The sequence below is a fragment of the Canis lupus genome, chromosome 5 (genome assembly GCF_011100685.1).
Source record: "Canis lupus familiaris isolate Mischka breed German Shepherd chromosome 5, alternate assembly UU_Cfam_GSD_1.0, whole genome shotgun sequence".
NCBI classification, from domain to species: domain Eukaryota; kingdom Metazoa; phylum Chordata; class Mammalia; order Carnivora; family Canidae; genus Canis; species Canis lupus.
Genome location: NC_049226.1, coordinates 47,159,994 through 47,171,686, shown reverse-complemented (window position 1 = coordinate 47,171,686; position 11,693 = coordinate 47,159,994). Strand labels below are relative to the sequence as shown.

The window sequence follows — 11,693 nt, the reverse complement described above, 5'->3', positions numbered from 1 at the left end:
GAGAAAGAGGGAGACTCATTCCCTTCTCCTTGGGCTGAAACGTTTCAAACATTTGAACAGGTGAGACAGCTGGATGCCATCTTCTTTAAATCCCTCCTGGGAAGTTTGCTTGTTGTGACCCCAAGTAGTTACTCTCACTCATAATAATATTGTGTACTCGTTCTGCTTCTATCTTCCCCAGTAAGCCCTCTGCGACTTAGAATATATTTACCCACATTTCTCTCCCCCTCCTAATATTTGTTCCTCTATCACATTTTTCTACCCCCCCCTCCACCCCCCACCCCACCCCCCACTAAATGTGTCACTTTTTCTTTGTAGCCGTCTCGCATCTTCCTTCAGTCTCGCTCTGTTCTAAAGTTTGGCGGTATCTGACGATTTGTGGGCTCTTCGCTTCAAACTGCAATTACGGGGCAAACAGGGTTTACTTGGCCCAGACTCCAGTGCGCCTCGGGCAGGTCCCTGCACCGCTAGGAGTCCCGGCCCTTCCGCCCCGGCGGCATCCCGCCGCGGGAACCGCGGGAACCTTCCGGCCTCCCACCTGGGCCGGCGCTTGGCCTCCTTCCGGCCCCGGGAGGCTGCGCTGGTCCTACCGGCCGCCCGGAAGGAGGAGGACGCGGGCAGGTCCCCCGGTGGAGAGCGGTCGCGGGAAAAATCGCTGCCTCCGCTGGAAATCGATATTAAGCGGTTGGGCCGGCGCCGGCGACGGACGTCGGGGCCGCAGCCAGTAGGTCCTGCACGTCTCATCATTTAGCTAATCGAGTCGAAAAGTTTCTGTAAGGGCCAGACCCGGCATCAGATGGTAACACTGATTGAACAAGAGATTAGCACAATAGATCTCTAACCGAGGGGAAGCGTTGCTTTTCACGCTACGCGCCGTAATTAATGGTATGAATCAATTAATTTGACTTTTATTGTGTCGAATGAAAAAAGCGCAACAAATGGAACTGGCGGCTGGGAGTTGTTCACTCCGCACCCCTTCCCCCAGGGGGGTTCCACTGAGACACGGGGATGGGGACGGATCAGGCCAGGTCTTGGCCGAGGGAGGGCGAGGCAGAGACCAGCAGCGCCGAGGGAGGCCTGAGAGCCAGCCCTGGCGGGCAGCAGAATCAAAATTAGGCTCATTTGGAGGCTACTTTAAAAAGACTGCCGAGGGCAGCCCCTGGAGTCGCTACACTCCCGCGCGCCCACGTACACACGCGCACACACATAGGGCACGCGGCCACGCGGGTCCAGCCTCTTCCGCAGCGATGGGGCTCGCGGACCCCGGCGGCCCACTGGAGCTGGACAACCGAAGCTGGGGAAAAAGTAATTTCTGAATTTTAAATTTCGTTTGTTTTTTTTTGTTTGTTTGTTTGTTTGTTTTTGTCCTTCGACCTTCCTTTTGTAATTATTGGGTTGCTCGGAGAGTTGCAGCCCCCACCTCTGCAGCCGGGTGCAGGGGTGGGCTGCCAGCGCCGCTCGGGGTTGGTTTCTCGGAGGGCTGTCTAGATGACATTGCAAACGGTTTTCGGACCTGCGGGGCCACAAAAAAGGTGCAGCTTCGGAGATGAACTCAGAGATGCATTTTAGGGTCAGGTACAACCGGGGATCATTTAGATACAAAGAAAAAAACTTTGGAGTTTCGCAGGTATCTCAGGATGGATAGAGATACCCTGCCGCCTCCCTCCTACCCCTCCCCCCCCCCCATCCTCAGCACAAACCAGGAACTTTCTGCAAAATGGAGATCCAATGGGTTAGTGTTATAACCAGGAAATTATCTAATGGAGATGAAAGTCAATCTGTGTGTCTCACTGCCTATAATCAAGTAACTTTACGGATTTGGGGCGAGGGTGTGTGTAGGCCAAGGACTGATGGGATCGTAGGTGAGAGAGACACAGATTGAGGGAATCAGAAACACCACCTGTCCAGCAAGAATTAAATCGGTTTCCCAGCGTCTTCTGTAAATACTTCACCAATATTTCCTCTCGGACCTCTCTCGTGTTCTCCTTCTTCTGGTGAGGCCGGTATTCTCCTCCCAGGACTCGGCGGACAGACAGGGCTTGGGTTCAAGGGGCCCGCCAACACCCGGCAGGCGCTTGCAGGTCGCTCCGAGGCGGCCTAAAACTTCAGGAGCAGAGAGGTGGCGCATCGCGGACTTACCCGGTCACCAACACTACTCCGAGGTGCGAGGTCCAAGCGCACGGGCGATGTCACGCACCCACGGTCTGTCTGCGATCCCCCCCCCACCCCCAATCCCAGTTAAATCCCCGTAGCCTTTCCTACCGCCAGTGATTTTCCTTGCCAAGGAAACGGTGTGAACTAGCCGCGCGCGTCCTCGCCTCCTCCATCCGCGCTGCGACTGGTTTCGTGGAAGTTAAGTCTTGGAGGATTCACCTAAGCCTCAAGAGAAGAGAATCCACGTTAGTTAACAGCGACTGAGAGCCTAGCCCACCCGCGTACCCGAGGCCGCCCCCCCGCTCCCCAGAGGCTGGGCCCCGCGGCCGGGGAAGGGCCACCACCAGCTCCCGGCGCGGTCCTGCGGCCCCAGCCGGAGCGCGGCGTCCATCGTAGAGGCCGGGAAGCCTCTTCTCCGCTCCACTCGACTTACCCAGGCCGCTGAGTCCCGGTTCCTTCCCCAGCGCCTCATTTCCGACTTTTTCACATGCTAAGTCGTTTAACAACTCCCAGCAGCTAGTTACGGCCTCTTATTTATAGGTTCCCTGTTATTTTACGTCGTTTTTATTTCTCACCGCAACTATTCTAATAGATTAATCAATAACTATTTTCTGACCTTCGGGAACCCCAGCTGATGCTGTTGTGGCCGCGCGGGGGAGGGACATATACATATATATAAATAACACGCCCACATCGAGCGGGGAAAGCGAAGGCAGGACCCGGGTGCTTTGGCTTTGGGGGACAGGGAACTTGTCCCCTCAGTAGGTGTCTCCGCAGAAAAAGCACTGAGGCGGGAGTGGGGGGAGGTTCTGAAGCCTAATCAGCAAAACGGAGCCGGGTGCGCCGCCCTTATTGGAGAGCTAAAAAGAATCAAACCCCCAAAACAAAACAAGAGACTACTAAGTTTTCTTTAAAAAGGGGGTGGGGGGGGATGGGAATCTCCTTCTCTGTTGCCCAGTCCCAGCCTAAGGAGTGCTGGCAAAGGGGGAGGGGGGAAGGGAGAGGGGGCAGGGAGGGCCGAGCGGCGAGAGCTGCCGGGTCCCGCGGATCTCCCGAGCCCACGCCCTCACTCGCTCACACCCACCCTCCGGCACTCACACCCATGGGCTCCCCGGAGCCCCGCGCGGGGCTCCAGCCTAGGCTGGGGTCCCAGGGCGGGCCCGCGGGATGCTGGCGCACCGCGCGGCGCCGAGTTGCGCGTCCCTTCGTCCCTTTGTTGACAATTCCCCGAACCAACTTGAGTTTGGCCGGCTCCGCCGCGGCCCTGACGTCACGCGCGGTCACGTGGCCCCGCCTCCCGCTGGATCTTTAAGTAGAAAGTAATCTATCAGGCCAGTCCTTAAAACGGGACTTTCGACTACGGGGGCTCGGCGTCCCTGACACCCCCTCCCCCCCCCGCCCCTGCCCGCGCCCTCCCGAGCTGCTCGGCGCCCGGCGTCCCGCGCCCGTCCGCACCGCTGTTGCTCTCCGCGCCCCGGCCAGAGGCCGAGGAAGGCGGGCGAAGTGAGGGGGCGGGGGGCGCGGCGTGGACCAGCCGCCGCGGCCGGGAGCGGCATCGAGCGCCTAGTACCGAGCGCCAGGGACGGCCGGAGTTTGAGGAGCGCGGCCGCGGGGGGCGGACGCCAGCGCCCGCGGCGCGCGATGCCGGGCTGCCGAGTGTGAGCTCAGCCGGGAGGGCCCCGAACCACCTACGTCCCCCTCCCCTCTCCCAGCCTCCCATCTTTCGGGAGCACCCCAGACCCCCTTCCCCGGAGCTCGGCGGCAGCCCCTGACGACTCCCGTCGCCCGCCGCCGCCACCAACCCCGAGGAGGGATGACCCTCTCCGGCGGCGGCAGCGCCAGCGACATGTCCGGCCAGACGGTGCTGACGGCCGAGGACGTGGACATCGATGTGGTGGGCGAGGGCGACGACGGGCTGGAGGAGAAAGACAGCGACGCGGGCTGCGACAGCCCCGTGGGGCCGCCGGAGCTGCGCCTGGACGAGGCGGACGAGGTGACGCCGGCGGCACCCCTCCACGGGCAGCCCCAGCCGCCGCACCAGCAGCCCCTGGCGCTGCCCAAAGAGGCGACCGGAGCCGGGGCTGGGCCAGGGGGCGAGGCGGGCGCTCCCGAAGCTGACGGCTGCAAGGGCGGCGAGGAGGGCGGCGGGAGCGGCGGCGGCGGGCCGGGCGCGGGCGGCGGCGCGGCGGGCGGCCTGGCCCCCAGCAAGCCCAAGAACAGCCTGGTGAAGCCGCCCTACTCCTACATCGCGCTCATCACTATGGCCATCCTGCAGAGCCCGCAGAAGAAGCTGACCCTGAGCGGCATCTGCGAGTTCATTAGCAACCGCTTCCCCTACTACCGGGAGAAGTTCCCCGCCTGGCAGAACAGCATCCGCCACAACCTCTCGCTCAACGACTGCTTCGTCAAGATCCCCCGCGAGCCGGGCAACCCGGGCAAGGGCAACTACTGGACCCTGGACCCGCAGTCCGAGGACATGTTCGACAACGGCAGCTTCCTGCGGCGCCGGAAACGCTTCAAGCGCCACCAGCAGGAGCACCTGCGCGAGCAGACGGCGCTCATGATGCAGAGCTTCGGCGCTTACAGCCTGGCGGCGGCTGCGGGCGCCGCGGGGCCCTACGGCCGCCCCTACGGCCTGCACCCCGCGGCCGCGGCCGGCGCCTACTCCCACCCGGCGGCCGCGGCGGCCGCGGCGGCGGCGGCGGCGCTCCAGTACCCGTACGCGTTGCCGCCGGTGGCCCCCGTGCTGCCGCCCGCGGTGCCGCTGCTGCCCTCGGGCGAGCTGGGCCGCAAAGCGGCCGCCTTCGGCTCGCAGCTCGGCCCGGGCCTGCAGCTGCAGCTGAATAGCCTGGGCGCCGCCGCGGCCGCCGCGGGCACGGCGGGCGCTGCGGGCACCACGGCGTCGCTGATCAAGTCCGAGCCGAGCGCCCGGCCGTCGTTCAGCATCGAAAACATCATCGGCGGGGGCCCCGCGGCGCCCGGGGGCTCGGCAGCGGGCGCTGGGGGCGCCGGGGTAACTGGGGGCGCTGGGGGCGCTGGGGGCGGCAGCGCGGCGCAGTCCTTCCTCCGGCCGCCCGGGACCGTGCAGTCCGCGGCGCTCATGGCCACGCACCAGCCGCTGTCGCTGGGCCGGACGACGGCCACCATCGCGCCCATCCTGAGCGTGCCGCTCTCTGGACAGTTCCTGCAGCCCGCAGCCTCGGCCGCCGCCGCCGCCGCCGCCGCCGCGCAAGCAAAGTGGCCGGCTCAATAGGGACGCGCCGATGGCCGGGACCGCGGGCCGGGCGGCGGCCCGCGGCGGCCGCTGCACTCCTGGTCTGCGCGCCCCGCCCCGGGCCCGGCCCCCCTGCCCAATCCCGGACTCTGCCTCTCCTCCATTTCCTCCCCCCCCTCCCCGACCCCTCAACACCGACCTTCGGCGGCCTCCACCCCTTCGCGCACACCTAGGCTGGCGGAGCAAACTCGCCGCCCGCCCGCCCGCCCGCCGGGAATAGCTTTCCGTACAGGTAAAACCGAAAACTGAATTTTCCAAAAAATGTACCCCGACGGCTCCTGCCCTCAGTACCGTGGGGCTGGGAGGGAAATTCTTTGTACATATTTGTATAAAAATTATTGACTTTCCTTTTGGGGTTCTTATTTTTTTAAGAAAAAAAATTCAGTAGATTTAGAGCTCTGAACTTTCATTTTTTTTGAAGGTTCACTCTCCGCAGTTTTATGTGAGAAAAAAAAATGTATAGAGACGTTGGGAGATTTTAAATATAAAAAATTTTCAAAAGGCGAAAAGTGTCATTCTATTATAAAAGTCTGTTTATATATGAATGAATATATATGGTATTCTAAATGTTATTCCATCGTGTTGTACACAACTTTGTAAATAAATTTTTAAAATGTTCTCCCTAGTGGTTTTTTTAGATGTCTGAGGTAAACGACAATATTTTAATATGGTATTTGTATTTTTATCTTTACCAGAAATTCGAGGAGTTTCAAGTAATGACCCTTTCAAACTTAGCTATGCATAATTTGAATGTATGAAAAATTTAATTGGAGAAAGGAAAGAATGCCTAGTTTATATCGTATTAACGTTTTTCTTTTAGTTTTCACATAAAATTGGAATGTGGGTGATGATCTCGTTCATACCAATCCATTAAGTCTGAATGATCAGGTATTTCTATAGATAAAATAAGCTGCCATTTTTAAAAAAAACCAACCTAAGTGTGAACAACAGAACAGAATGATCTTTTGATTTTTTTTTTTAATACCAGACTTTTGTCTTTCATAATGAGTTCTTGGTCATTTCAATTACCCTTTCTAAGGAATGTAAATTACAAACATGCCCCATTTTAGCATTCAAATCTTAATTTCAAAAATTTATTAATTTTCATTAAGTGGAAGTGGCAAATAAACAGTTTTTTTTTAATGTATGTGACGGCAGTTTAATTTCTGCAGTGTAACTGTATTACCTATATTAACCTGATCAATAAGACAGTTCTTATTCTATCACAATACTTTGAAAATATTTCCTTTCCCTTTCCTATGGCAATAAATCTACAACATAATTTTGATTCCTGAAGGATTCCTATAAATGCCTCTTCTCCAACCCGCAGGGTTTCGAAAGGCCAAGGAATAGTGTGGCCTTAACAGTCTTAAAAAACAGGTGCACATCCCCCGTCCCCCCCTTTATTCCCCTCTTTTTAAAACTTTTTTAAGAGAGTAAACCATAGTCTAGGTTAGTGGGAAGTGAGAGATCATAGGGCAGGAATGGGGAGATGTCCTCGTAGATCGGCTGTTGCAACCTCAAAAGTATTAATGTAGAAATGAAACATCTAGAAGAAGGCCGTTTCCCATCACCACCAACTTATCCTAAAACAGCATCAATTCTAATTATTTTGTAATTAATTTAGCTGTTAAATTACTTATGCGAAATCGCTTTCCAAAACTGGAACGGCTAGCAGTGCTGTCAGCTCGGCCCTACGCGCGTCCTGCTTGCAAAACACGGCTAGTCCCTGCCGATGGCGTCAGCCTCGGCTCTTGGTCTTGGAGATGCCTTCCGGCTTCGGATCCGAGCCTTATTTCTCTGCTGTCGGCGTGAGCTAGGGAGTCGCTTTGAAAGACACGTCCTCGAAAATACCGAATCTGTTTTCCTGGTAAACAGTAAACATTATTGTGTCCTGAGTAAACATTCCTCTTGGATCAGGGTCCTAAAATAAAACAGGCTGCCGGGGGTGAGATAGTTTAACTTGATAAACAAGAACCTGATAATCAACCGCGGCCGAACGGGAGCAACAGTAACCTTCACGGAGAAGAGATTATGGACCACACAGTCTCCGGGCGGGTCCCTTCTAATCTCCTTTTACAAGGAAAACTAAACGGATCTAAATTTGTTTGTGTGTTGCAGCTATAAAAGTAACAAGTTGTTTCACAGTTGTGTCTGGCTAATCGGTTTTTACACAAACAGCAAATGGTACATGATTGCAAACACATAGAGGTTATTTCTAATTTTAGCTGACACCCCTGGGAAAAGGGAAAGGCAGGGCTTCTTGAATTCACTTTTAGCCTCAAGAAGCTGCTGATCCAAGGCTTCTAAATGACATTGGATAACAGAGGCCTCATTCCATCCCTGATCCTTTGTTACTTATAAAATTACTCGCTCATATTTCCACGCATAGCAGCAATACCGGCCGAGCCTGAGCTCGCAGCTTGACACTCGGCCACAAGCCGCCGCTTGAGATCCGCAGGGCTTTTTCCAGAGATGCATTAGGCGGCAGGGAGTAGAGGAGGAATCTGCCGGCAACTTTCCTTCTAGCCGCTTCTCAACCTTGAACTAGAGCCTGGACATGGTCCCCTTCCTTTATTTCCTGGAGAATAGGAGACTCCCAGATGCAGACCCCAAACTGGACAGCGGCTGTTTAAAGTGCTGGCAGATGTGTGGGCTATAGACCTGACTCTACCCCTTTGAAAAGCTCTTTTTGGTTTAAGCTTTTTAAACCACGAAGGTGTAGAGCAGAAGGGAAAATGCAAATATATATAATGAACGCAAGCATTTGGTGGGGGGGGGGGGGGGTTGAAACTCCCTTGATATGAACGGCGGGCAGCAGCGATGAAAGACACTGAAATCCCTTTTTTTACATTGAGATTTAAAGGCAACAAGACTGATATCTGCTTTTTATTCCACTTAGGCAGATTTATTTGTAATAAAAAAAAAAAGGAAGCTGGTTGATTTTTATGGGAGAGAGATTTTTAGCTTTCGGCTACACACGAATTTAAACTGGTTTCCACCTCCTCCAGCACTCATTTCTAGAAAGTCAATCCAGTCCCGAGGCCTGTAGTCCTTAGAACTTCTCCGGGACCGAGTCCCCGAATGGGGTCCCTGCATGCAGTTCCTCGGGGAATGGGTGAATCCGGAGGTCCAGGGAAATAGGAACCTAGACTAGAGCAAGACCCTTGCACGGACTATGATGGGCTCTCGCTGCGATGGCGGATGTTGCCTGTAGGGGGCGACGAGCAGATGGAAAACTTACCCATTTTGTCTCCTAGCATCCAGCTCCAACCCGCCGAGGCCTCTCCTGGTCTCGCAGCCTCTGAACAACCTGGCACCCTTGTTCATCCTCTGGGTCTGGGACATGCAGGTAGAATCTTGGAGAAGCAGCTTTCCTCGGCCTGTCTCCTGAAAGGGACAGAGTCCCGAGGGAAGTTTGTCTTAAAGATTGGGAAGCAATAAAGTTTAGTGATGAGGAAACATCGACTTGGTAGCAATTAAGAATTATATTTGAGGTTATTTATTTTATATGGTTTATTGGAAGAGTCTTGTCAGTGAGGGGAACATGAAAGGCTGATGGGGGGGCGGTGGTTAACGTGGGTTCCTTGAAGAACTGTCTGGAAGAGAATGTGATCTGAAAGCCAATTCCAAAGTCATGTGTCCATTGGACTCCACTATGATTGTGGCAAACTGCAGCATGAATTAGTCAATGTTCTCCTCGCTGGGAGGGGTGGAAGGGATGGGTGTTGGAAGAGCATTCTTAGGGTGCCCAAGCCCAGCCATGAGGGATTGGGTACCTATTTCATGGGAAGGGATGATAGGAAGCAATGGAATGACAGAGACCTTGCAGAGGTGGGTTTCAATCAGGGATTAGGCATTTTGTGACTGTGACTTTGGACAAGCTGCTTGGTTTCTTTGAGTCTCTTCATTTCTTTACCTCTACAATGAGAATGAGGAGTGGGCAGCCCGGGTGGCTCAGTGGTTTAGCGCCGCCTGCAGCCCAGGGCGTGATCCTGGAGATCCAGGATCGAGTCCCACGTCAGGCTCCCTGGATGGAGCCTGCTTCTCCCTCTGCCTGTGTCTCTGCCTCTCTGTGTGTGTGTGTGTGTGTCTCTCATGAATAAATAAATAAAATTTTAAAAAGAGAGAGAGAATGAGGAGTCCATCTGATGCTTGGGCTTACAGGATTAGGTGAGTTGGTGTCAGTGAAAAATGTTTTATAAATTGTAAGGAGCTAAAGGGGATGTAAGGAGTTTGCTTGGTATTTCTAATGGCTTCTGGACAGAGAAAACAACTCTATTCCAAGCACTAACACTGTTGGGTTTTGAAAAACTCGATTTTAGGTGTGAAAAGTGGGTTTTTCTAAGAGGGGTCAAAGAACCTATTCCAGTCCCCTGCTGCCTGGAAGGATGGAGCAAAAGAGGCTGGTCAGAAGGGGCTTTTAAAAGGTGGACCTCCTCCTGGTCTTGAGTTCTTCCGCTATGGTTTGGGCCTGAGGAGAAATCCTCAGGCCAGCTCCAGAGGCCTGGCACATTTCTTTCTGGCTGAATGGTCCACTTTGCTATTTTCCCCTTTGCCTGCACCATCTGAGGCAAGTGGAGGAAACAGGAGCCCTTCGCTGACAGATGCCCATTAGTGTAAAACATGGGCTTCGGAGGTGAATTAAAGGTAACCAGATCCTAAAGTCACATAAAAGACCACCCTCCCTTTGCCTCCCTCTAACAGTTGGCAGAGTTATACCCAGAGCCAACTTCTCTCTTAACCATTACCATCTCCTCCTCTTGCCCTCTTAGGAATGTACAGGCCATTCTTTGCTCCCCAGAAGCAAGACCAGCCAAGAAGGGCGGGTGCATAGAACAAAATTTGAAAAGAAATGTTGCAAAATCATCCATGAAGTAGTAGGAAAGCATTGTCATCTTATTTATTTATTTATTTTTTACTTCTTGAGGGGGTGTCTTACAATAGAATTTCTCAAAATAAGGATTACATTAATCCCCTTCCCTATTTTAATATAAAACCCATACCGAAGCCCTTCTTTTCCAGATGATGTTGTGTTTACGCACACAGCTTCTTCCAATCAGTGGCAAGGTGGGGAGGAGGATGGAACACCTTCATTCCCTAGTCCCTCGAGGCTGCATTTCGGAGTCATCTTCAGAAAAACAGTCCTACAGAACACCCTCCCCTCTATTCACATAGCCCCGGAAGGTTCTGGGACTTCCCCAAGGTCACTCAGCAGCCAAGTGTAAGCTATGGAAATACTCCGGGGCGGGGTGGGGGGGGGGGGGGGGGGGGGGGAGTGTTCTCTACGTACCAGGGAAGGATGTTCATTTGAGGAAAGGAAAAAGCAAACCATGGGGGCAAGTCAGGTTGGGAAGAGTAGAGAAAAGAAAAAAGACCAACCCAGGGAAGCGCTGGGCGGGGCGGGACTCAGCTTGGGGAAGACCCAAGACCTAGAGCCTTGGGGCGTCTCCGAGGACCTGAAGCCCGCTCCGCCCCAACCCGCCGGGGCACCGCTAGCCCAGCCCTGGTCGGTTCTGCGGAGACCGACGGCTCGATGTTCTTTTTGGCGCGCGATTTGGGAAGGGAAGAAAGGAGGCGGGAACCCCAGGCCCGCAACTGCCCTCGCCCCGCAGGTCAGCGGCGCGTCCACGGCGCTCCGGTGTCTGCAGCCGGTCCCCAGGGGCCCCCCAAGCGCCCCCCCCCTCCGTGGGTCCACCTTTGCTCCAGCCGCGAGGACTCGGCCTGCGGGACTCCAGCTCCCCCTGTCTGAAGGGAGGGAAGAAGAGAATTTGAATTAATTAGGGAGAAAACCCATCCGGGAAAGATGCCCGCCGCGGGCCGGGGGCAGCGAGGGGCGTGGTGGGGATGTCCCCCCGGGCCTCTCCCGCGGCGCCCCACTGGCCCGCGCCTCGGGAGGCTCGCGACGCGCGAGATGTACCCGCCGGGGGGACTCGGGCGGCCTGGGACCGCAGCCTGCGATCTCTGGAAAACCAAGAGCAAGTTTACTACGTTCTAGTGAGGCCACAGCCCTGGCGGGTCGCAAAAGGAGGGTCGAGAGGACTCCGGAGACCCGGCCTGGGTGGCGGACGACCCGAGGGTCGCCACCCCGGGTCTGCTCGCGCGGCCGCCAGTGCGCGGCAAGGTCTCCTCTGGCCGCTCCCTCTGGAGCCGACTTGGCGTTTGCAACGTCCCCTCCCGGGATCTGGCAACAGGGGCTGCCGTGCGCCCCTTATTGAAGAGGGGAGCTTTGCTTCTTTTCCTCCCTCCATCCCTTGCAACTCTC

At 55.4% G+C, this 11,693-nt stretch overlaps 1 protein-coding gene across 1 annotated transcript; it reads left to right on the top strand.

Moving 5' to 3' along the window:
* Nucleotides 1-3,749: 3,749 nt before the first annotated feature.
* Nucleotides 3,750-5,407, top strand: FOXD3 (forkhead box D3). The gene has a single exon (XM_038535541.1). The coding sequence runs from the start codon at nt 3,968-3,970 to the stop codon at nt 5,405-5,407; it is 1,440 nt and encodes a 479-aa protein (XP_038391469.1). The 5' UTR covers nt 3,750-3,967.
* The last annotated feature ends 6,286 nt before the right edge of the window (nt 5,408-11,693 follow it).